General features: G+C 43.6%; 1 protein-coding gene across 2 annotated transcripts; it reads left to right on the top strand.

Moving 5' to 3' along the window:
• The first annotated feature begins 937 nt into the window (after positions 1-937).
• Positions 938-24,724, top strand: LOC135364454 (cationic amino acid transporter 3-like). Of its 2 annotated transcripts, XM_064591511.1 has the most exons (3): positions 952-1,093; positions 17,225-17,427; positions 21,997-24,724. In XM_064591511.1, the coding sequence occupies exon 3, from the start codon at positions 22,184-22,186 to the stop codon at positions 23,969-23,971; it is 1,788 nt and encodes a 595-aa protein (XP_064447581.1). In that variant the 5' UTR covers positions 952-1,093; positions 17,225-17,427; positions 21,997-22,183; the 3' UTR covers positions 23,972-24,724. The 2 variants fall into 2 exon arrangements, with proteins under 2 accessions (XP_064447582.1, XP_064447581.1); XM_064591512.1 differs by lacking the exon at positions 17,225-17,427 and having other exon boundaries at positions 938-1,093.
• Positions 24,725-26,201: the final 1,477 nt, after the last annotated feature.

Genomic DNA, 26,201 nt, shown 5'->3' on the forward strand with positions numbered 1-26,201 from the left:
TCTAAGCCTCACCCCTGTTCTCCGTGGCCCCCACTCCCCCATGCTGTTCTGAGATGGAGCTGTCAGTTCACTTCCACAAAAATATTTGAGCTTATTTTCCAGGCGGAACATTTTGAAGAAATTGCTGAATTGAACTAATTTAACATTAAGGAATTTTTCTCTGCTAGAGACTGGGGGTGGGGTGAGGCAGCTAGTGTAATGTTTTTTTCTGGAAAATTCAGAAAAATTCCCATATAGATTAAGGGCTGGGTGAGGAGAAATCTGGCATATGGGCAAGGGATACGGCAACCTTTGGATCCCTGCTTCCCTAAAGAGGGACTCTGACTCTGCTCTTGCTGCCAAAAGTAGTCTCTTCCATTGTTTGCTGGTGTGGCAGTTGCTGGCCAGCAAAATCGCTTCCCTATTTCACCCAGGTAGGGTTATTCTTAGAAGAAATAACTAAACCTGCTTTGGGGGCTGCCCATTTGAGGAATTTTCTATTCCCTTCCTTGGCCCATGGTCTGATGCCAAAATCCTTTCTTAAGTCTAATTCCTGTTCCTCTTGCTTTGCCAACAGATCAAATCCTCTTGAAAATCAACATGGCTACAGTAGTGAGGGCAGCGGCGACAGCACCTCGGGGCGCCCAGGGCGTGAACCAAAGTCCGGAGTTTTTTTTTTTTTTTTTTTTATTCAGGAGAGACAGAGGCAGAGGGAGAAGCAGGCTCCCAAGGAGCAGGGAGCCCGATGCGGGACTCGATCCCAGGACCCCGGGATCATGACTGAGCCGAAGGCAGTCGCCCAACCAACTGAGCCACCCAGGCGCCCCCAAAGTCCGGAGTTTTAAGAAGCCGGGGAACAGCCCCGGCGAGAGCCCACGGGTTTTCCCGAAACAGGCTCCGCCCCCAGCTTCAAAACCGCTTCCCATTGGCTAAGCCCGCCCCCAATATTGCCCACTCACCCGCAGTCGTTCGGGGACGCACATCGTGGCCACGCCCCTCCGCCAATTAGAGAAGCGTGTTACTTGCGGTTGGTTGAGGAGACCTACCCCGCGCGCCGCGGGAGGAAAGGAGAGGCTGGTGGCGGGAAGTTTTCATTGGCGAGCGGCTGGAAAGTGTAAGTAGTTGTCTCGATGGCCGGCGCTCCGAGGTCAGAGAGAGAGGCGGCTGGGCTGGGCTGGGGTGAAGGGGTTCTTTAACCCCCTGGGGAGAGGTTCTGGGGTAAATCTGCTTTGAAAGGCTAATGTTTTCTTCTCCTTCCTGAGGGTGAGGCCGGCCTATCGCGGATCACTTCCGTTCACCAGTATATCGGCAGGAGAGAACCGGGCGTTAATCGTCGCCCATCTCTGATGGAGCTTGGTCCTTTAGGGCCCGTCGGACTGCCTACCCCTCTCTTTTATCTCCAGCCTTTTCTATGCAGGAAGCTTGGTTACCAGAGTCTGTAGATAGGCAGTCACCATCGGGGGACGCATAAGCATAGTGGAGGGTAGTATTACATTGCTGTTGTTTTCTAAACGCAGGTGGTGGGGAGAGGGGGACGTGTGTCTGATTTAGCCTGTGGTACCTCAGTGGCATGTACTCCAGTGGGAATGACTGGCTGTGACTTCGTGGCATATTTGCTGTGGATGCTGTGAAAAGTTCAGAAATAGCAGAAGGAAAGCCATAGAATCACCGAAGTAGTAATTAGTAAAAGTCTGTTGTGCACCCACCAAAGAACAGCTGGGGAAGCAGGTGCACTCAAGCCAGAAGAGGGAATGAGGATCAGGGGTATGTTGTTACAAAGCAGCTTAGAGAGTAAGAAGTCAGTGACTGTTTCTTCACAGTGATTAGAATATTAACGTTTTCTTAGGCGATAGGGAATTGGTTAGTGGTTACCTCGTATCAACTTTGGGAAGCTGTTTTTGCTGATGTTTTCCAGAGGTATACACAAGTAATTATCCAGGTGAAGTTAGTCTTACAAAATAAGCTAAAGTAAGCTTTGTATGACTAGAGTGATTTTCTCTGCTCGGGGTATTTTCAAGGCTGGTCTCTGTTCTCTGTTAGGATATGGCATGTTCTTTCTTTTCTGAGCATTTCCACATAACTTTGTCTATGATGCTCTTCTTCCAACTAATTTTCCTGAACTAAATCCTCACTGACCTTTGGGTTCAACCAGCCATCACCTCCCCTAAGAAGCTTTATAGAATATCCTTAAGATTGAGCTGAGTGTCCTCTCTATATGTTCCGAGAGCAACTTGTCATCCCCTGAATTTAGACTTATATCACCTTATTTTATTTATTTATTTATTTAATTTTTTAAAAAGATTTTTTATTTTTTATTAGAGAGAGAGAGTACCAGCAGGGGGAGCGGCAGGTAGAGGGAGAGGGAGAAGCAGGCTCCCCGCTCAGCAGTGAGCCCGACGTGGGACTTGATCCCAGGCCCCTGGAATCACGACCTGGGCCGAAGGCAGCTGCTTAACCTATTGAGCCACCCAGGCGCCCCTATCACCTTATTTTAAAACTACCTGCTACCCCACCTGACCCTCACCCCCACTATTGTGAACTCCTTAATCTCAGGGATTATTACTAGACTCCCTTTGTATCCACAATCTTCAGTTAGTAGTGAGTGCTCACTGTAGATGTCCTGAATGAATTAGTAATTAGGTGGAGCATGAGACTGCCTGGAAGTCCCCTAAAGACTTTTGGTTTCATTTTCTGGGGTCAAGATCCTCCTATACATTATTAAACTTACCCCTTTAGGGAGAGGAAGGAGAAGAACAGACTGGAACTCAAGCTCCTAGAGAAATGGAGAAAGGCCGTTGGAGTGGAATTATTGTTTAATTATATCAATGTTTATTTTTCATTTTAGTGTCTAAAGCAACATTTTAACATCACCTACATTGAAGATAAGAGAAATTCAGATTGTTTTCTGATAAATAAAATATTTTGCACATCTAATTATTATACTGGGGAAGAGAAAATAGTAACGCTTTGTATTTATACTTTTTGTTTATTGAAATCCCTTGTAATTCCTGTAAAATAAATGAAGGTATAAAAAAAGGTAAAGCATATTTTCTTCCAAATGGAAAAAAGACTAAATTATGGTATCAAATAGATATGGCTGATTTATTTTAGTTGACATAAAATACTGACATTAGAAGTAGGTATTATGCTGGGCGCCTGGGTGGCTCAGTTGGTTAAGTGACTGCCTTCAGCTCAGGTCATGATCCTGGAGACCCTGGATCGAGTCCCGCATCGGGCTCCCTGCTCAGCAGGGGGGTCTGCTTCTCCCTCTGATCCTCTTCCCTCTCGTGCTCTGTCTCTCATTCTCTCTCTCTCTCAAATAAATAAATAAAATCTTTAAAAAAAAAAAAAGAAATAGGTATTATGCTAAGTGAAAGTCAATCAGAGAAAGATAATCACCATATGGTTTCACTTGTATGTGGAATATAAGAAATAGCGCAGAGGATCATAGGGAAAGGGAGGGAAAACTGAACGGGAAGAAATAAGAGAGGGAGCCAAACCACGAGAGACACCTGATGCCAGGAAACAGAGTTGTGGAAAGGGAAGTGGGTGGGGGGTATGGGGTAAATGGGTGATGGACATTAAGGAGGGCACGTGATGTGATGAGTACTGGGTGTTATACACAACTAATGAATCATTGAACACCACCAAAAACTAATGATGTACTAGATGTTGGCAAATTGAATTTAAAAAAGGAAAGGTTGTATCAAAGAATTTTATGTTGTAAAAAGAAAAAATTATTTTGTTTCAAATAACACTGCAAATACTGCATTATCTTATCCATTAATTTTCTTTTAAGTTCACATTAACCTGAGACAGATTTATATGAAAGTTTAAACATAAATTTTTCCTCTTCCGTCTTGAAAATACTTTCAGGTTTACATGTAACTTTAGAATTCCAGCTGACCTTCAAGGAAATCATATTTGGTAGCAACAATGTTTCACATTGAACATGCCAACTCAAACACATCAAGGAAAAGTGAAAAGAAATTCACATTTTGCCATTAGACTTGGGGGACACAAGTTTAACCAATTTCTGGTTTGGTTCAGGTGAGGTCATTTATTGTAGGGTCACTTTTTCTTTTAGATTATTTGTTTGTTTGTTTAAGGGGGGAGGGTAAGACAGAGAGGGAGAGAGAGAAAATCCTCAAGTCGACCCCCTGCTGAACAGGGAGCCTGACCTGAGCCAAAGACCTGAGCTTGATCCCAGGACTTTGAGATCATGACCTGAGCTGAAATCAGGAGTCGGCTGCTTGGCTGACTCAGCCACCCAGGTGCCCCGTATGGGTCACATTTTAAGAACAGCTGTTTAAAAAATTTCATACAACACTAAAAAAAAAAAAAAAAAAAAAAAAAGTTGTTACTATTGTGGCTATGAAATTGCATTCACGGAAGGAAAAGTTTTTCCTCAGAAAGATGAAACATTTGTTTAAGGACACATCAGCTGGCTGTGCAATGATTCACTTTTTGACATGTTTGAAGTAATCTAATGTATCACCAGTTATAGAACAGTTACAGTGTCTGGTGTTTGTAGAGAACTGGACACCCATTTATTTCCTCGTTTCTTTAGCTCCAGCCATCTGCCCCAGGAACCTACACTATTTTTTTTTTTTTTTTTGGTATATATCAGTACTCCATTTTTTTTTTTTTTTTAAGATTTTATTTATTTATTTGACAGAGAGAGACACAGCGAGAGAGGGAACACAAGCAGGGGGAGTGGGAGAGGGAGAAGCAGGCTTCCTGCTGAGCAGGGAGCCCAATGTGAGGCTCGAACCCAAGACCCTGGGATCATGACCTGAGCTGAAGGCAGACGCTTAACGACTGAGCCACCCAGGCGTCCCAGTGCTCCATTTGAGAAGGAATATTAATGTCAATTATCAGATGGCTTACAGAATCATAATGTAATGATCTTCACATTAAAAGGTAATTTAGAAATGTGTCAAAAAATTATACAAACCTAATCCTATTGCAAAACATAAATAACTCTTTTAACAATATTCCTATTTTCGTTTTACTTCTCTGGGTCCTTTTGCTCTCTGTCCTACGATGATCCACTTGCTTTTGCCTGCCCCTAAATGCACTCGTTTCTCAAAACTCTCTTGTCTGTGAAGTTCTCTTCCCTTGCTATACTGCCTTTTTAACACATCTGCTCCTTGATGCCTATTGAATATACGTTCTTCCCTTCTTTACTAAGAGAATCCTAATTTTGTTTAAATCAGCAATGTGCTACCTAAAAATATCTGTCTTTCCATACCGTTTTGCTGCTGAGGTGGCCACAGGACACCATTCTGGCCACTGAGTAAATAGAAATTAGCCAGGGATTTAGGAAACCTTTGTTCTCCTGATACAGGTACTGCTAGTTCCTCCTTTTCTTTCTCCTTCTTCCTGTCTGGAATGTGGATGTGAGATTAGGGGTAGAGCAACCATATTGCAACCATGAGATCAGAAGTATGAAGACAAAGATCTATTTGGTAATGATATGCAGGGGAGAGATGGAAAGACCCTTCTCTAAGACTTAATTGAGACCCTTTTAAGACTCTGGGTTGCCTACCTCCAGGCCTCTTGTTTCCTGAGACAAATAAATCTCTGTATGTTTAAGCCACTACTAGTTTTCTGTGCTTATTGCTGAAAATAATCCTAACCTAGCCCCCTTATACTTTATTTATTACCTAAGGACAGAAACATTTGATTCACTCCTGTTGTATCTTCAAGCTGTATTTATTCCTATTGCTTATCTTGGATTTCCTTTCAGGGTGCTGTTTGAAAGTGTACAGAAGTGAAGGGAATATTTTATATCATTTGCAGAGTCAAACAAATCACTTTTATTTCAAAGGAATTCAATGATTTATTGTGGCATTTCTCACTGATTTATCTGCAACATTTTGCTGTAGGAATGATGTGATTTATAATTTGGGGACCTTGCTGATAGTTTGATTTCCTTATGCCATTCCTGACCACAACTGATGTCAGTTCATGTTGCACATCTAAGCCATATTTATCTTTTTGTGAATTTACTTCGTGAGAGGGCATGACATATTTTGTTAGACACAGATTTCAATTTGCTACCCTTTCTATATTGAGGTTGCTTAGCAGTGAGCAAGAAGTAGGCCGCTACGCAGACTAACTTATCACCTGTATGTATCCATATGTATTTCCACATCTGGATCTATATCTGCATGTCTATCTTTATGTCTAGATCTGATTAAGATGTTAAATAGTTGTATTTGATATATAGTGTTTATGTTATAGAAACATAAATATAACTGTTTCCAAGCAATGGCTTTGTTTTCCTCCCAATGGTCATGGATTCTGTTTAATAGTTTAATGTAGCCAATTTCTAAGTCTGAATATATATATATGTAAAATTTGTTTGGAACTAGAAAAGACCCCAGATAGCCAAGGGAATGTTGAAAATGAAACCAAAACTGGTGGCATGACAATTCCAGACTTCCAGCTCTATTACAAAGCTGTAATCATCAAGACAGTATGGTACTGGCACAAAAAGAGACACGTAGATCAATGGAACAGAATAGAAAACCCAGAAATGGATCCTCAATTCTGTGGTCAGCTAATCTTTGACAAAGCGGGAAAGAATAGCTGATGGAAAAAAGACAGTCTCTTCAACAAATGGTGTTGGGAAAATTGGACATCCACATGCAGAAGAATGAAACTGGACCATTTCCTTGTGCCATACACAGAAATAGACTGAAATAGACTGAAAATGGATGAAAGACCTAAATGTGAGACAGGAATCCATCAAAATCCTTGAGGAGAACACAGGCAGCAACCTCTGTGCCCTTGGCCACAGGAACTTTTGCTAGATACTGCTCCAAATGCAAGGGAAACAAAGCAAAAATGAACTATTGGGACTCAAGATAAAAAGCTTTTGCACAGCAAAAGAAACGGTTGACAAAACCAAAAGAAAACCGACAGAATGGGAGAAGATATTTGCAAATGTCGTATCAGATAACGGGTTAGTATCCAAGATCTATAAAGGGCTTCTCAAACTCAACACCCAAAGAACAAATAATCCAGTGAAGGAATGGGCAGAAGACATGAACAGACATTTCTCCCAAGAAGACATCCAAATGGCCAACAGACACATGAAAAAATGCTCCACATCAGTCAGCATCAGGGAAGTAGAAATCAAGACCACAATGAGATACCATCTTACGCCAGTCAGAATGGCTAAAATTAGCAAGTCAGGAAAGAACAGATGTTGGTGAGGATGTGGAGAAAAGGGCACCCTGCTACACTGTTGGTGGGAATGCAAGCTGGTGCAGCCACTCTGGACGACAGTATGGAGGTTCTTCAAAAAGTTGAAAATAGAGCTACCCTAGGACCTAGCAATTGCACTACTGGGTGTTTACCCCAAAGATACAAATGTAATGAACAAAGCAAAGCCAATTAACACAACATGGGAGATGGTGGTGGTGTGGAGCAGCCACCTAGGGCTATGAGAGGAACCAAGCACAGTTTGGTGAGAAAGGACAGAGAGACAGCCAAGTACTTACATGGTAGGACAGAAGGACACATTGGAAGATGTGAAGGAAGATAACCAGAGAGATAGTTGGCCTTACTTAGGCCACCTAGTGTGCAGTCTATTACTGAGGATGTGTATTGGGAGGAGGTACATGGAAGAAGGAGCCGTGGGCTCTGACAATCACAACTGCTAGTCTAAAATGGAGACAGAGTATAGTGAGGGATGGGACCACTGGATGGATTTCTAGATTCTCTGCTTACAAGGAAAGGAAATATTTAGGGGAAAAAAAGCTGTTTAGTCAAGATTCTTGGAAAAAGTAGGTGTAGATCAGTGCTCATTTTAGACAAAGGCTATTCTACGTCATAGCTGTAGTTTGGAAAATCAAGTGGACAGCCAGATGGATTTCCTTCTACTGCTTTCTCCTGAGGACTTTTTTTTTTTTTTTTTTTCTTTTTAAGAGAGAGAGTGCACAGGGAAGCGGAGAAAGGGGAAGTGGCTGGGGGGCGGGGGGGGGGGGGAGAGAGGATCTTAAGCAGTCTCTATGCCCAGGTGGGGCCTGACACAGGGCTCCATCCCATGACCCTGAGAACGTGACCTTAGCCCAAACCAAGAGTTAGATGCTAAACCAACTGAGCCACCCAGGCAACCATCTCCTGAGGACTTTTCTTAGGTGTTCTGTGTTGATAGGATTCAGGGTTGAGTAAAGGAGAGTAGAGAATTGTATGGGGAAGTAGAAAAATCGATTTTCACTGTTGACATCAATGTATCATATCACTTTCTAATCCCTTAATTGCATGCCCTTCTGGCTTTCCCAGGTCTCTTTCTGATTCCTGTTCAGAAATTCTCATTCTGATTTCTTCCTGGTAGTTCATCTAGTTTCTGAAGACCTCTAGAAGCAGAAGCTCAGGCTTTTCTGATTTGTCAAATTGACCATCTTGTTTTGTTGTGATAGGAATGTTAAGAATTTTGAAAGCTAGAATCTGACTCATGAATGAGGAAGGTTGCATTTAACTCTGTCTTCTCTGCAGTTATCCCAGAGGGACTAAGAAAAGGCACCTGTTCACAACCATCCCAGGATGATACTAGATAATATGGAGTCTCTACAACCTCTAGTGAAGCGCTGGTTATCTGCTTGTTTACCCAAATAATGGTGTAATTTTACTAGTGTAGGGTGTGCATGTTGCCGGGACTCCAGAGATATTGTGGGAAGGAAGCAAAATAGTTTTGGTCTCCATTTATGTAGATTTCAGTCTACGTACAGTTGGTCTGGTGTGTGTTAGTCTGCATCAGGATGGGTTTTCACTGATTTGGAATTCGGCCTCTGCCAGACTGGGATGGGATTTGGGAGGTGTAGTGCTGGGGGTGGTAGGGTAGGTAGGTGAGTTGGAGGAAGTGGCTGTGTTTCCTCTTGGTCTCATGAGCAGGTTTTTTGAGGGGAGGCATACCTTCAAATTCAAGTCTTGGTTGCACCTAGTAATATTTACTTGCAGAATTAGGATTTCTATCCTCATTGAGAAAACATGAAGCAGGTTCTACCTTGAGGAGGTTTTATTTTAGAAAGGGAGACAAAGGGCTTCTTCCAAGTAACATGCAAACAGAATACAGTACAAAGTAAGATCATAGGTGGGAGGATGCCTGTAAGTGATCCAGTTGGTGAAGTTCTCAGAAGACTCCTGGGAGCTAAGTTAGGATATTTATTTTTCTTTGGTATGAGCTGAATTTGGTTACTTCAGCTTTCTTTTCAACTTTTCAGGGAAACTATCTGACCTTCCCTTTTCTTTCCCCAGGAGAGAAGTTACACATTTATTACTATGGCAGTGGTTTTGCTCTACTGGCCTTTTCTGCACAGACCAAGACTGAGAATTATTGCTATTAATTATTATTAATATTATATCTTAGTATCTACATCTGTATCAATATCTGTAGCATATATTTACCTGGATCTGTCTAGCTGGGCAAACTGTATTTATTAGTTCAAGGTGTGTTGGAGTTTGTGTTCTTGGTGGTAGGGCAGGGAAGGACGGCCTAAAAGAGGCTCTATTTATTGGATCATGGCTCAAGCTGAAGATGTAGCTTGAACTGATGTTTTCCTGGGAAACATTTATACACAATGTCAAGATGGGGTATTTACACCTCTTCCATGCAGACTTCTCAGGCTGACCCACAGTGCATAGAAGATTCTCACTCAGTCTTGCCAACACTGGAAAATGGGGTCCTTCCTACTCTTATCTTCCATCAACTAGGAAGCCATCTGGGATCTTGACATGCCTTTGCCTTGACTGTTCATTTCTGATTGAGGAATACCCTTCTTGGTTCATAGTTCATGTACCTTTATTTATTTTGGCAGGTAGGCAGGTGTTCATGAAATGCCCTTAATTGTAAGTTCCCAGAGAGGGGAATTCTCTGTTTGCCACCATTGTCTTGCACTGTGTGTAACTGAGTGCGTGATGATTCGGGCGTAATAGTGGTGGTGTTGATAATTTAGGGGAAATAAAATGTTGCTTTTGGATGAGTTCTTTTGCACAAAGAATCAGTGTGGTGCCTGAATTTTCTATTTAGAATTTGCCTTTGTATTCATTTATACTTAGTTGAAATCTGAACTTTCATAGATTGAATCCAGTCTTTCTCACTTAGAAACTTTTCGTGGTTCCTACTTGAGGGGCCATCCAATTTCTCACTTTAGACCCAACCCAAAGTATACTGAACCCATCTGTGTGGGAATCTGAAGATGGTAAGGAAAAATGGTAGCAAATAGAGAATTTTTTTTTTCTTCTGGGAGCTTACTGTATAACGGCATTTCTCCAAATAAAGTAAAGCAGTGAAAGTAATAAAACTCTGTGTTGTCTTTTCAGTTGTCACACATCAAGGGGATGATAATGGAGCAAATCATAAATGTCACAGATAATGCACTTTGTCTGAACTGACTTGGGTTACTTCCCTTGTACTTTCACTTTGATGTGGTGAAAGAGACATGGACCTCAGTTCTTGTGCCAGATCTCTGACATCGCCAAACTGGGCTATAAAGCTTGGGGGTACTTCCTTGGCTGTGGCCAGTTAACTCTGTACCTCAGGCTTCAGATGGGGAAGGAAAGGCAAGCTGAAAGTGTCATCAGGCAGAAGCTCTGCTCCTGGACTCCACCTCATCACCTACTACTCCTGCCTTCTTCCCTAACTGCGATTGCTCCCAGTGCAAAGTTCTAGGCCCTGAGTTATGCCTCTGAACATTAATGAGGGGGAGAGCAGGGGACAAGGAGAGCATACTAGAGAGATCAGATATTTCTCTCTCGAGAAAGCTTGGGGGAAGGAGGGTCCTGTTGAACAGGGTTTGGAAAGAGTGTGTTCTAGGCAGAGAGGCTCAGTCCGTTTGAGGGCTGATGTTAATGCCAGCAAGATGTGCATGTGTGGGTAAAGATTTGTCCTGTTGAAGCAGGAGCCATGGAAAAGGTTAATGGTAGGCGTAAGTGGTAGAAGAACAGTGAAAAGAAAGACAGAAATATAATCTTAGAGATTTTGACTGAATAGAGAGCAGGAAACTGCAGGTTGGTTGGGAGTGTGTGTGTACTGGGTGGTGGTGGGGGGGGGTTTGTGTGTGGTTCTTTTTAAGACTTGAGGAAAGTGTCATTTTCCAGAAGGAAGGTAGAGAGCACTCACACTTCAGTTATCTGGGGCAGTGTAGTAGTCAGGAAGAATGTGATTTAGGGCTTTATCCTGCTTCAAGGAAGGTCAGCACTCTCATATGGCTGTTGGGTGAATCTAAGTGAGAGCTGAGAGGATCTCATTGTTCCGAGTTACCAATTTATGGACCGAGAGGGTGGACCAGGAAGGCTGACTGTGGATATGCAGTGTTTGTAAACTGTAGGAACCTACTAGATAGAGGTCTAGTGTGGACACAGTGCTAAGTGTCTAAGTGATTTCATGTCAGTTGAATTGAATTTAGGGCTAGGTTGGCAAACCACAAATATCTGATATCAATGAGTTCAGTTGTAGTTTCTTAGATTTGTTCCAAATTTATATGCAATTTCCCTGAATAAAGTCAGGAACCTTAGAGGCAGCTTTGTCAATCCCTTTTTTTCTGAACATATTTGTTTTTTTTTCCATTTGAAATTAAAACGTAAAGGCAATCCTTTATCTTCTCTGTTGATCTTCCTATAGTAATAGGAAGCATGTTCAGAATACCCATTATTCCTTATCTCATGTCCATATTCATTAATAACTTTAAAAAAATAAGGAGGGGTGCCTTGGTGGCTCAGTCGGTTTAAGTGTCCCAACACTTGATCTCAGCTCACGTCTTGATCTCAGGGTGGTAAGTTCAAGCCCCACGTTGGGCTCCATGCTAGGCATGGAGCCTACTTAAAAAAAATAATAATGAAGAGATCTAAAACAGACCGAGAGGTCTGTACTGATGTCTGATGTCCACTGGCCTTTGTGCTTATATCCATGGGTGATTAATAAATATTAACAATGCTCTAGGTGCCGCAAGCTCTGAGCTAGTCACAGACGAGGGTCACCTTGGGAAACACCAATGCCCATTTTTTTTTTTTTTATATTCTACTAGGCCAGGTCTCTGGTTGTCAACAATAACCAAGCTAGAATGATCAGTCTTACATAGCTGAAGTCCTATTACCAGCATCACTCTGGCATTTTAATCAACTGAGCCACCCAGGCGCCCCACACTCTGGCATTTTAGCTCTGGAAGGGAGTTAATCATATTTTGGATGGCTGGCGAGCTGACATTATTCTGGTACTGGTTTTTCTGGGTTAAGGATATAGAGGACATTGCCATTCTCTGGCAAACATTCCAAGTCTAGGGAGCAAAAGGCCAAGGGAATTAGAAGGCTTAAAAAGATGTTTTGTTGGGGTGCCTGGATGGCTCAGTTGGTTAAGCGTCTGCCTTCAGCTCGGGTCATGATCTCAGGGTCCTAGGATCCAGCCCCACCTCAAGATCCCTGTTCAGTGGAGAGTCTGCTTCTCCCTCTGCCTCTCCCCCCTCCCCCTGCTTGTGCTCTCTCACTTTCTCTCTGTCAAATAAATACATAAAAAATCTTTTTTAAAAAAAGTTTTGTTGAACTATCCTCATTAAGCTGGCACCATCTATCTGCCTTCCTACCCCCCTTTGTCCCAGTTGGGGCTGTCCTTTGTGACAGATGTTTCCTAATAGTATATACAGGCAGCCTTGGTATATAGTATATACTGGAAGCCTTGGATGATGGCTGAGGTTTGGGAAGACCAAACCTGGAGGCATCCACATTGTCAGGGAGATTGCAACCATCTTCCTGCCATTGGGCTCCCATTTTAGAAAATGCCTGCTCCCCATCCCCATCTTTTTTTACACAGTGAGAATCAAGGTTTCATTTTTTAGTCTAGCACTCCTTAAATGCACTGAACATGGGTTTTCATTCTTCTTTTTGGTGCTAGAGATCTTTTATGCTGTATTTACACTAAAAGCCAAGCAAAAGGAAATGGGCTAAAGTTGTGGGCAGGAATTACAATTACATGTAAAATCATATCTGAGAACTATTGGAATAGGTACAGGGATGCTTTGGAATCTTTCTTGGCATCTAAACAGATGGTCTGGAGACATTTAGGCCCAAGATTAGGTTTGGATTCTAGCAGGAAACAGTTTAGATAGAGCTCTCCGATTTAATGATCGCAGTACTTCTAGCTTTGGCCCATCAGTGTCTATTTGGGAGGAAATGGATGACATCGGCAGAAAGTGACCTAGGCACAAATATGAGAACTGGTTCAAATAGTCCTTTATTAGCCATGCCCTATAGTCTTAACTCTTTGTGGAGATAGGGTGCTGCAGGAGAAAGAACATGGTCTTTGAAGAAACAAAGAACCAGGTTGAAATTCCAGCTTTTCTTTGTACTGGCTATGAGCTTGGGGCAGTTGTCTAAGCTCTCAGTCTGTAAAGTGGAATAATACTTATGTCCTTGGGTTGTTATGCAGGTTAATGAAATAACATCTGTGCATTACTTGCGGCTCATCAAATTCTTTTTCACCCCTCTGTCCATGTAGCGCTAAGTCTTGCACATATATATGGTACCCCTATTTGCCAGAAACCATTTTTCTCTGCCTCCAGGCTTTGCACCTGTTCACCTCTTAGAGTTCAGGCCTAGGGCCCTGGTGTATTAGTTTGTGGTAGTCCCACAAAATGACAATAAAAATATGGAGTTGTTATAACCATACTAACATGAGCCAACGTGGTTTCTTTCCAGGCAGTTTTCTTGCTGACAGTTTTGGTTGTAAATCAAAGACAAAGGAGTTCTATCTTCCCACCCACTCCTCTGATCTAATGTTCCTGATTTGGGGCTAGATCATTCTGGGTGGAATTTCGTTCTAACCAAAAGTGATGGCAAGCTTGTTTATAAAGGACATTTAGGGAAGGAGAAACCATAACCTTTACTACTGGGACATTGTTGTTTTCCTCCTACCTTTTTAGGTTGATAAATATCAAACCTACAGAAAGTTTTAAGAATAGTAGTATTAACACTCCTTTATCTTTCAATGAGATTGAGCAGTTGTTACTATTTTGGCACAGTTACTTGCTCTCTCCAATGTATGTGTGTGTGTGTGTGTGTGTGTGTGTATGAAATATGGTCTGATTCAAAGTTTACTAATTCCCTTATTTTTTATCCTAAAATTTTTCTCCCTGATCCAGGTGCAATCCAGGGCTCTGCATTGCATCTCTGTCATTTCTCTTTATTCTCCTTTAATCCACAACAGTTCCTCAGCCTGCCATTCCTGACATTGACAGTTTTGAACAGCACAGGTCAATTGTTTTATAGAAAGTCAGCGTTCTGTGGAAACCTGTTTTGTAGACTGATCATTTTTTTTATTTCAAGTTCTTATTTAAATTCTAGTTAGTTAACACATATGGTAAAATTGGTTTCAGGTGTAGAATTTAGTGATTCATCACTTATATCTAACACCCAGGGCTCATCACAAGAGCCCTCCTTAAAACCCATCATCCCTTTAGCCCATCCCCCACCCACCTCCCTCCAGCAACCTTCAGTTTGTTCTCTACTATTAAGAGTCTCTTATGGTGGGGCGCCTGGGTGGCTCAGTCATTAAGCGTCTGCCTTCAGCTCAGGTCATGATCCCAGGGTCCCGGGATCGAGCCCCTCATCGGGCTCCCTGCTCTGCGGGAGGCCTGCTTCTCCCTCTCCCACTCCCCCTGCTTGTGTTCCCTCTCTCACTATCTCTCTCTCTGTCAAATAAATAAATAAAATCTTAAAAAAAAAAAAAAAGTCTTACAGTTTGCCGCTCTGTTTTCATCTTATTTTATTTTTCCTTCCCTTCCCCTATGTTCATCTGTTTTGTTTGTTAAATCCCACATATGAGTGAAATCACATAAAGTATTTGTCTTTCCTTGGGTTACTTATATCTTATAAGTATAAGGGAGGGAGAAGCAGACCCCCGCGGAGCAGGGAGCCCCATGCGGGGCTCGATCCCGGGACCCTGGATTCATGACCTGAGCCGAAGGCAGACGCTTAACGACTGAGCCATCCAAGTGCCCCAGTATTTGTCTTTCTCTGACTGACTTATTTCCCTTAGCATAATACGCTCTAGTTCCATCCACATTGTTGCAAATGGCAAGATTCCGTTCTTTTTGATGTTGGAGTAATATTCCATTGTGTATATATATACACACATCTTCTTAATCCATTTTTCAGTTGATGGACATTTGGACTCTTTCCATAATTTGGCTATTGTTGATAATACTGCTATAAACATCAGGGTGCATGTTCCCCTTCGAATCAGTATTTTTTTATCCTTTGGTAAATATCTAGTAGTACAATTGCTGGATAGAAGGGTAGTTCTATTGTTAACTTTTTGAGGAACCTCCATACTGTTCTCCAGAGTGGTTGCACCAGTTTGCATTCACACCGACAGTGCAAGAGGGTTCCCCTTTCTCCACATCCTAGGCAACACCGGTTGTTTTCTGTGTAGTTAATTTTAGCCATTCTGACAGGTGTGAGGTGGTATCTGATCGTGGTTTTGATTTGTAATTCACTGATGATGAGTGATGTTGAGCATCATTTCATGTGTCTTTTAGCCAATACTAACCCAGATATCAGATATGTCCTTTGTAAATATCTTCTCCCATTCCGTAGATTGTCTTTTATTTATTTATTTTTTTAATAAAGATTTTATTTATTTAGTTGACACAGAGAGATAGATAACGAGAGAGAGAGAAAGAGCACAAGCAGGGGGAGCGGCAGGCAGAGGGAGAAGCAGGCTTCCTGCATGAGCAGGGAGCCCGATGCGGGGCTCGATTCCAGGACTCTGGAGTCATGACCTGAGCTGAAGGCAGCGGTTTAACCAACTGAGCCACCCAGGCGCCCCTCCGTAGATTGTCTTTTAGTTTTTTTGTTTTTTTTTTAAGTCTTTATTCATTTATTTGAGAGATTGGGGGGGGAGCACACAAGTTGGGCAGGGAGAGGCAGAGGGAGAAACAGACTCTCCACTGAGCAGGGAGACTGATGCAGGACTTGATCCCAGGATGTTGAAATCATGACCAGAGCGGAAGGCAGCCACTTAACCAACTAAGCCACCCAGGCGACCTATGTCTTTTAGTTTTGTTGATTGTTTCCTTTGCTGTGCAGAAACTTTTTAACTTGATGAAGTCCCAATAGTTCATTCTCATTCCAAAAAGCAAAACAAAAAAACCCTTCTTCTAGGAATCTCAAGATATAGTAGCTAATCAATACAGCTATATATTCATTTTCTCTGTCCTAAATGCCTCTTTTGGTTGCTTGCTACAATTATGAGCAGATCCTTGTCCTGTGTAGTGAGGGTTGGAGATGGAAGTGTGGAATCCAGGGACGCCTGGGTGGCTCAGTCTCGGTTAAGCGTCTGCCTTCGGCTCAGGTCATGATCCCAGGGTCCTGGGATTGAGTCCCACCCACATCGGGCTCCTTGCTCAGTGGGGAGCCTGCTTCTCCCTCTGCCTGCCGCTCCCCCCTGCTTGTGTGCGTGCTCTCTCTCTCCCTCTGGCGAATAAATAAATAAAATATTAAAAAAAAAAAAAGGAAGTGTGGAATCCAGAATGAGGAGGCATATAGATCCTGGCCCAGCCTTCCAGAAGCTTTTAGACTATAAAGGAATTTAAGTGACACACCCAAGACACCACCAGATAGAAAGGGAAAATTAGTTTCAGCTGACCATCAGGACAGGCTGTGAATGCTGGTGGGAAGGGGAGGAAGGTTGGAGATGGGGATCAGTCAGGATGGCTTAGGAAAGGCTTCCTAGATGCGGCGGGGGGAAAGGTTGTAGAATAGGGCTGAGAAGAGCTAGAGGGTCAAGACTGCACAGGAGTGAGGAGGGCATCCCTGGCAGGACAGGTAACTTACCCAGGCCAAAGACTCATCCCAGAAAGGGTAAGTCAGGATATGAAGAGCTGAGTTGGGAAGGAGGTGTTGTATCTGAGGGTAGGGGAGAATTAGGGCGGGGCTTTGACAGCTGGGTCAGAGAGTCTGCTGAATATAAACCATTGGAATAATTGCAGATTATTGCACAGAAGAAGGGCATTTCGGGACATGGTGTTTGAGGACAATGTTCTCTTTTTTGTTATAGGCTGGATTTCTGGTAAGCTCTCTCAGGATTCCCAATCATGGATTTGCTTTCTCTTCTATATGTTTGGTTGATGTTCATTTGTTTGTTCTGCCTGCTCCTGTGGAGTCATAAAACATGATTATTTAATTCCCAGATGTTTTGTTTTTGGGTTGCATCTCTGGTATTTTCTTACTTTGTCTGTAGGCCCACTGTCCCTCATCTTCGGTAAAAGTGGAAAGAGCACAAGGACCACCCTGCACAACACAGTTGAGGAAAACAGAAATTATCATGCAACCCTTATCCCACACTGCCGTTCAGATGGTCCTCCTCTGGAATTCCTGCTCAGCGTCCATAGATGGACTTCAGAAGAGTGTATGACATTTTTTTTTTGAGGTGACCAACCTCAGGTGGGTCTGTGACTCAACAAATATGAAGAACCACTGTTGTGTCTTTGTTGAGAGGTGGTTGCTGGGGTGGTTCCCCAGAGAGAGAAACGTGGCAGAAGCATCCTTAGTGCCAACTGCAGGAGCCTCCAGGAAAGTTGAAGGGGCTGGAGAAGAATTGGGAAAAGGGAAATGGGTTCAGAGGGAACTAGTAGGTTCTTTCTTTGTATTCTCCATATCCTGGTGATTACAGGTTTCCGGTTCCCCTTCAACTTAAATCTACTGAGACCTTGTCATTTATCAGGCTCTGTACCAGGTGCTCTCACAACATTATCTCCTGCAATCCTGTGTTGAACCTGCAGTGCACAGAGTGGAGTCAGTCCCTCCCTCAGTCATGGTGTGTTTGCCCCATTGCTTTCTGTCAGGCCCCTTTTCTTTTTCTTTCTTTTTTTTTTTTTTTATCACGTTATGTTAATCACCATACATTACATCATTAGTTTTTGATGTAGTGTTCCATGATTCATTGTTTGCCTATAATACCCAGTGCTCCATGCAGAACGTGCCCTCTTTAATACCCATCACCAGGCTAACCCATCCCCCCCCCCCAGAACCCTCAGTTTGTTTCTCAGAGTCCATAGTCTCTCATGGTTCACCTCCCAGGCCCCTTTTCAATGCATTTTATTTTCCCCTTTCATCCTTATCTCTATTCTCATTTCCCCTCCTCACTGGAGGCACTTACTTCAGTATATTTAACAAATGTTCTTCCAGTCCATGTTCTACATTGGTTTTCGATACATTCACCCATTCAACAACTACAGTGCCCAATTGTGTGTGCATTCTTTTTTTTTTTTTTTTTCTTATTTCTTTATTTGACAGAGAGAGAGACACAGTGAGAAAGGGAACACAAGCAGGGGGAATGGTAGAGGGAGAAGCAGGCTTCCCGCGGAGCAGGGAGCCCGATGCGGGGCTCGATCCCAGGACCCCGGGATCATGACCCGAGCCGAAGGCAGATGCCTAACGACTGAGCCACCCAGGCGCCCCTGTGTGTGCATTCTTAATTCCACAAAGATTGCGCTTCAGGGTGGTCCCCAGTGACGCTCCCACCAGCAGTGTGTGATAGTTTGTCTCTTCTCATTGAATTCTCGTGTTGACCCAGTGAGGGAGGTCAAGTAAGGTTCCCAGTGGAAGAAGAGACTGAGGCTTAGAGAGATTAAGCAAATTACCCAAGTTCATGTAGTCACAAGGAAGGGCCAAGGCTCACATCCAGAATTGCTGACATAGTGTTCATTGATCTTATCTCTAGAGTACCCAGCACTGCCTGTTCCAGATGGGGCATCTGTAGACAAAGATAATAATAATAATAATGATAATAATAATAATAATAATAATAATTATTATTATTATATTGAGCCTTGCATTTCTCGATGCCTGGTCTAACACAGTAAGCCTAGGACCCCCTCATGTGTTAGCACCAGCATGGATGAGAGTGTCTAATTAGAGTCCTTAGCATTTCAAGGTGAATCATATGGAATAAAACTGTTTTCATTGTCTCATGAGAGTTGGCTAACAAGCTCAAGTTTTAATGGATGATTTTGAGCCTGCACATTTATAAAGACTGATTGATTTTCAGTGATTTCAATATTAAGTACTAGGTAGATAATATTAAATCCATATTGTTTGCTACGCTTTGAGCTAAGTGCTGTACAGACATCATTTCCCTTACTCCTCATAGCTGCCCTGTGAGGTATCTACTTTTACTCCCATTTGACTGTTGTGACAACTAAAGCCCCAAGAGGTGAACTAATTTGTCCAGAGTCACCAGGTGGGAGGTTGAGGTGCGATTTGAACCTGAACAGTCTACCTGCAGAGCCTTACTCCTAACTAGTAAACTGTACTGTCTTCCTGTGAAGGAAGCTTTTAGATTCTCTTCCCCTTGAACTTGAGGACAATTTCTTGTCAGTTAGGATGGTTTAGAACAATCATGGGAAGTACAGGGCTAGTGGACAAGAATCTCCAGAGGGAGAGGATCTGAAGTTTGAAAATGTCCCCAGGTGTCTTCATTATGCCTCCCTCTGTCCCCTGAAGTGAGAACCTCCGCCTTAGGACATCCCACCTGGATTATAGGGCTTGAGCACGATGCCTTCAAAAAAGTAGGGATTCTCGAACTGGGCGTGGGTGGTTCATTGCCTGTATTTTTAAACAAGTGTCCTCAAAGGCAAACAATTCTTATCACTTATGTGTGGTTTTTACCTGCCATGAATGATGTATGGTCAAGGTTTTATCACAGTTGGTTTCCCCTTCCCACTATCCATTTTGCTCGCCTTCCACAAGGAAGGTAATGCCACGTATGCCTTTACCTGAGCCAGGTTTATAAAGGTTGCTTGGCTACAAAGTATCTATCTATCTCCATGACCAGTAGATAGGAATTCTGGATTATGGCCTCTTTCAGGTTTCTCTTCTCAGCATGGTCATTTGTTCAACAAATATTTATTGAGCACCTAACTCACAGGCTAATGGAGGAGACAGGCAGCTGACCTGGAATTTGGATACATTAGGATCAGTGGCACATGGCGGAAGCCGGGTGCTAGGAGAGCACATGGGAAGGGCAACATAAGGGTCAGGGGAGGCTTCCTGGGAAAGCAACTGCGGAGCTGGGAACTGAATGAGAAGTGGGGGTAGCTAAGTGAAGGGGCCAAGGGGGCAGTAGAGGCAGGGGAACAGGGTGAATGTTGAATTTCTCAGCTGGAGCAGGAACTGGGCAGGGGATGAGGCTGGAGGAATAAGCACAGGTCAGATTATGAAGGAAGGAAGGAAGGTCTATGAAGGAAGGGCAGTGTGGAACCACGGAAGGGTTTGAAGCCTGGTCATGGGTCGGGGACACCTCAAATAGCGTAGAAAGATTCCATAAGTTAAGAATTCACCCTCCTTATCTTGTGTGCTTGTTGGTAAATCGTAACATTGGAACTGGTGAGTGGCAAATAAGGAATCTAGATGGATTTATAGACAGAAGGTCTGGCCCATAACCCAATGGTTCCTTTTGATCATCTATAGAGTAGACTTTCCAATTTTGACTTGATCTTTCTGTCTTTAAAAACCTCTGACAGCATTTCCTAAAATTTTCTCAAAACCAAAGGCTGAGTAGGAAGGAGAGTGGGGGCTGCATGACTTTGTTCTCTCTGTTGTCCACTTCTCATTTCTGGGCATTACTGTGAATTGTTCATCCAAAGCCTTGTTCCCCTTGTGGAGGGAGCCATTTGAATAGCAGCAGGGAGAAGGGGGAAGATGGAACTGCATGCAGGATTCTTTCATTAAGAAAACATTCAGCAGCAGTTTGAGTTAAAAATAACTCCTTGTGAAAAATTCATAGGGGGGGTCACAAGTGAGTGTTTTAATACAGGCTCACAGAGCAGGGCAGATTCTCCAGGCCCTGGCAGCTGACGTCCCAGATGGCTCAAGGTGTGTAGAGAGCACAGTGTGGCCAGTGAGGAGACTGTCTGCAGAAGTGCGCTCACCTCCTCTCCTGGAACCCAGAGAGGGAGGGGACAGAAGGAATTGTCTTGGTTGTGAACTACTGATCTAGGTGACTCATTTCTTTTCTCCCTACCCATCACACTTTCTCTTCATACCCATCACACTTTCATAAAAAAAGTTAGTGAATTTTTACCTGGTTGCTTTGGGTGAGGTGTACTGAATGTCAAAATTCACAAAATAGCTTTTCTGGCTCCTCTCCCTTCTCAGTCATGGACCCTGGGTTGGCCGCTGCCCCCATTTCTCTAGTGTTTCCTTCCCAGACAGCCTGGTCCTCTCCTTCTTGCAGGTGGTTATGAAGGTCCTGCCCCTTTCTCCCTCCTCTCTGTTCACAGCGCACCTGTGGGCCTAGGTGGGGAAAGGGAAGGGGTGGACTGTACATTCTTGGTTATCTGCACAGCTGAATGGATGATGCAGACTGAGGAAAAAGGGGACCAAATTGCCATCTGACCTTGGGTAGCAGATTTGGGGGCTAAGAGTTTCAAGACTGAGAGACCAATATTTGTATTTTAAACTCTGATGATATATTAAAAAATGGGTCTCTAATTGCAACGAAGCCCTCTAGTCCATGAATGAATGTGTCAAAACTCACGGTCAAGCACTGCACACACATCCTACCTGTGAATTCTTGCACAATACATTCATATCATGTTGTGTCTAACCATCTAATTGGTACATGAAGCTATATGACTTATGAATACAAAAGGGATTATGTCACGTTGTATGGAAAAAAGGGAATGTTGGGGTGCCTGGGTGGCTCAGTCAGTTGAGAGTCAACTCTTGATATCGGCTCAGGTCTTCATATTAGGGTTGTGAGTTAGGGCCCCGTGTTGGGCTCCTTGCTGGGCATTGAGCCTACTGAAAAATAAAATTAAAAGAAAAAATTGAATGTTGGGAGGTATTTGGTACCCTTTTTTTGGGGGGGGGGGAAGCAGGATTGATTTTTCTATGGTGTCTTTTGGTGTCAGTTTCTATGACACTTTGGCTGCAACAAGTTAATGTGACTTTTGAGTTTTGGTTGGTTGGTTGAACACATTGTTCAGTAAATATTTATTTTTTCTCTAGGCATTCTGGAAGGATAGCATTTACCAGATGAAAAATGAAGCAGCAGCTCTGAAGCCTGAGCATTGGACCTCGGCAGCCCCAACCCAACCTGGCTTAACTCAGCCTCACTGAACCAGATCCAACACTCTTGGCTCCCTGGGCTTGCTACAGCTCTCTGATCCTTAGAATCTTCTCAGTTCCAGCTAGAATGCTACATCAGGCACTTTGCAGATTTGGTCGAAAGCTGGTACGCAGACGTCCGCTGGAGAAAAAAGTGAATGAGTTTAAATCTGGCATAAAACTGAGCACTCTGGACTTAGTGGCCCTTGGTGTGGGCCACACAGTGGGTGTTAGTGTGTTTGTCCTGGCTACTGAGGTGGCCAGTAATCAAGCAGGACCATCCATTGTGATCAGCATTTTGGTGGCGGGCCTAACATCGTTGTTGGCTGGGCTGTGCTATGCAGAGTTTGGTGCCTGGCTTCCCCATTCTGGCTCTGCGTATCTCTACACCTATGTCACTATGGGTGAACTCTGGGCTTTCATCACTGGCTGGAACCTTATCCTCTCCCTTGTTGCTGATGCAGTTATTGTGATGAAGGCCTGGATCTTAACTTTTGACAACCTGATTGGGAACTGGTTCTATGCCACCCTGCATGAGAGAATCTCACAGCATGTTCCCCAAGTCTTCATAGACTGTCTAGGCTACTTGGCTATGAACCTTCTGTTTTGGCTCATAGAAATTCCAAGTCTGTTTTATCATGGGTTCTTCAGAGTTTTCAAACTGTTTACATTGGTAAAATTTTTGGTTGTCAGTTTTGTCATCATCTCTGGCTTCATGAAGGGGGACCTGCACAACTGGAACCTCACAGAAGAGGACTACATGCAGGCTGAAGTCAATGACACCTTTAGTTTGGGCCCTCTGGGCTCTGGTGGATTCATGCCTTTTGGCTTTGAGGGGATTCTCCGTGGAGTAGCTACCTGTTTCTATGCTTTTATAGGCTTCGACAGTATTGTTACCAGAGTTGAGGAAACCCAGACTCCCAAGCGTTCCATCCCCAAGAGCATTGTGATTTCACTGCTCATCTGCTTTTTGGTATATTTTGGTGTCTCTGTGGCAGTTACACTCATGGTGCCTTACTACCAGCTTACTACCTTGCCTGAGGTATTTCTCCATATTGGCTGGGCCCCTGCCTATTATGTTGTAGCTTTTGCAACTTTCTGTTGTATTTTTGTCAGCATCTATCAGAGCTTTCTCCTCCCCATACGGTGGGTGATAGACATGATGGCACTGGATGGCGTCCTGTTCCCTGTGCTTGCCAAGAAATGTGCCTGCATACACACCTGCATTTTGTTCTTTGAATTCATTTGTATTGTTTCAGTCATGCTATTATTTTTTGGATTCGCTGATCTCTTGGACCTCAGGTCTATTGTGACGCTGACATCTTATTCCCTGGTAGCTTTTTGTGTTCTCATCGTCAGGTATCAGCCTGAGTGGACGAATGAAGAAAACGAAGCACAGGTGCAGGAGAAGAATGGGGGAAATGAGGCGCAGGTGCAGGAGGAGGATGGATCTGCAGCAGAGAAGCTGACTCTACAGGGACTATTCTTTCCAGGCAGCCCCACCCCCACTCCGCTCTCTGGCCGGGTTGTCGTTGTTTGCTCCTCACTGCTTGTTCTGCTGCTGACTCTTCTCTGCCTGGTGCTGGCCCAGTGGCCAGGTCTGCTCTCTGGAGACCCAGCGCCGATCACAGTGGTTGTGCTGCTCCTGGTGCTCATCACTGGGATCACTGGGGTCATCTGGAGGCAGCCACAGAGCTCCACTCCCCTTCCCTTTAAGGTCCCTGCTGTGCCTCTCCTCCCACTCCTGAGCATCTTTGTGAATGTTTACCTTATGATGCAGATGACAGCTGCCACATGGGCCCAATTTGGTGTCTGGATGCTTATTGGGTTTGCTCTCTACTTCGGGTATGGGCTCTGGCACAGCCTGGGCCCTTAACCCCGCTTAAGGGCCCAAACTGTAGACCTTGAACTCAGCAGTGCCTGTATATATTTGGTTTGACATCATCACACCTGAATGCAGTCTGGTTCCCCTACACAATAATGGGGAGTACTCTTGAGTGTATGGAAATCTAGGTCTCCTTTGAGATATTTTTGGGGGAACACTAATAGAGCTCTGTATTTAAGGTATGGTGAAGGATGTGTCTTTTTGCTCTTTTTCCTTTTTTTTTTACGTTCTACTTTTCAATTGTGTCTATAGCTGCTCGCTGGCTTTTACAAAATCAGTATTAAAAGAAAATTGAAAAAGTATTTTCCTTTTCTTTGGTTAAATATCCACTAGTTAAGGAGGTGCCTAGCTGGCTCAGTCAGTAGAGCATGACTCTTGATATCAGGCTGGTGAGTTTGAGTCCCACATTGGCTGTAGAGATTACCTAAGAAAATACACAGTAGCAGAATTACTGGATCATATGGTTGTCCTGTTTTAAGTTTTTTGAGGAATCGCCATACTGTTTTTCACAATGCATGCGCGGTTGACATTCCCACCAACAGTGCATGAGGATTCCTTTTTCTCCGTATCTTCGCCAACACTTCTATTTCATGTCTTTTTGATTTTAGCCATCCTGACAGGTATAAAGTGATATCTGATTGCAGTTTTAATTTGTATTTCCCTGATGATTAGTGATGTTAAACATTTTTTCATGTGTCTCTTGGCCATCTGTATGTCTTCTGTAGATAAATATTCAGGTCTCTGCCTATCTTTTAATCGGATTGTTTTTCTGGTGTTGAGATACAACTGTAGATTCATGAAAGAATGGGACTCTTGTGAGGGATGTGTGTTTTCACATTTGAAGGGAATTTATGAGCGAGGTTTGTATTGTGTACTGTACCATGGAGTGAGATTCCTGAATCAGGAAGGGATGAGATATGATTCTCAGACAGATAGACTCTTCCTGGGAGACAGTTGTAGCAACTGCTACAGTCATGTAGGTCCTGCTCTTCAAAGTGTGGTCCATGGACCAGCAGCGAGGATGTCACATGGGAGCTTCTTAGAAATACAGAATCTCAGGCCCCAGTGCAGATGTGCTGAATCAGAATCTGCATTTTTAACAGGCTCCCAAGGGATTTGTATGCTCTTTCAGGTTTGAGAAGCACGGGCCTGAGATGATTGAGGATAGGTGTCTGGCCTCAGATGAGCACCACAGAAGGTGTGGAAACTTTGGAATTGGGAGCATAAGAGGAGGGGCTTAGGCTGGGAAGTTGCATTTGGGGAAGAGGGTGAAGTGTGGGGTCTGACTGCCCTCCTGTCCCCAGGCCTCCCTCACCAGTCACTATGGCAGGGTTTAGCACTCTGCCCACTGTGGGAAAAAGCCTGCGGTGCCCTCGCTCAAGTCTGCCTGATCCTCAGGGCCTCCCATGGTGCAAGCATTGGGGGGTGGGGACTGCTGCAAATTCTGTTACCCCTACTTCATATGATAGCCTGAAAGGGACTGGGGAGGTCATATTAGTCATGCCCCGCCTCAGGGCTATACTGTCCCTTAATCAAATGAGTGATAAAGTGATGACACTAATTGAGGAGGCTCTGGGGGTTGGGGGATGAAATAGTTCTTAACTATCTGTCCTGGAAATTAGGATACTTTCATCTTTCAAATGCTTCAGGAGAGACCAGATGTCTACATAAGGGGTTACACCCTGGTAGGGACCAAATTAATGCTTTTTAAGAGATCTTTTGATGATTTTTAATGGGTTAATAACAAACTATATGAGACCTATAACTCCAGAGACCTGGACTGATAGGCACTAGAACGATGTTACCAGGTGGGCATGCAAGAATTTTCTTAGGCTTTCGAGGGTTTGTGTGCCTCATCCCCTATAAAAATGGGTGATAAATAGAGGCCAGTATTAAAGGGAAACAGATGGAGATTGAACATGAGGAAGAATTTTCTGAGATTAGAGCGTGACCAGGGGAGATGGGAGGGCTCAGGCTCTCTGGCCGAGCGCATGGCTGTCTCACTTGGGTGTGGAATGTCTCAGATGGGCTTCTGCACAGAAACAGGGAAATGTACACAATGAACTCTCAAAATCTTTGTTATCCTAAGAATCCTCTAGTCAACTTCTTAAATGAGAGGCTGGGATGGATGTGTGGTGTATGTAAGGTGGTGAGGCATGGGGATGATGAATGACAGAAGAAAAAACACAATCTTATTAGAGCACTGAAATCTATCAATTCT

The sequence above is a fragment of the Mirounga angustirostris genome, unplaced genomic scaffold, assembly GCF_029215605.1.
Source record: "Mirounga angustirostris isolate CCGP_5_RB_7025 unplaced genomic scaffold, mMirAng1.0.hap1 SCAF_5, whole genome shotgun sequence".
NCBI classification, from domain to species: domain Eukaryota; kingdom Metazoa; phylum Chordata; class Mammalia; order Carnivora; family Phocidae; genus Mirounga; species Mirounga angustirostris.

What these genes read in the sequence shown, in the direction of transcription:
- LOC135364454 (XM_064591512.1), top strand. Translation starts at nt 22,184, where the DNA reads ATGCTACATCAGGCACTTTGCAGATTTGGTCGAAAGCTGGTACGCAGA.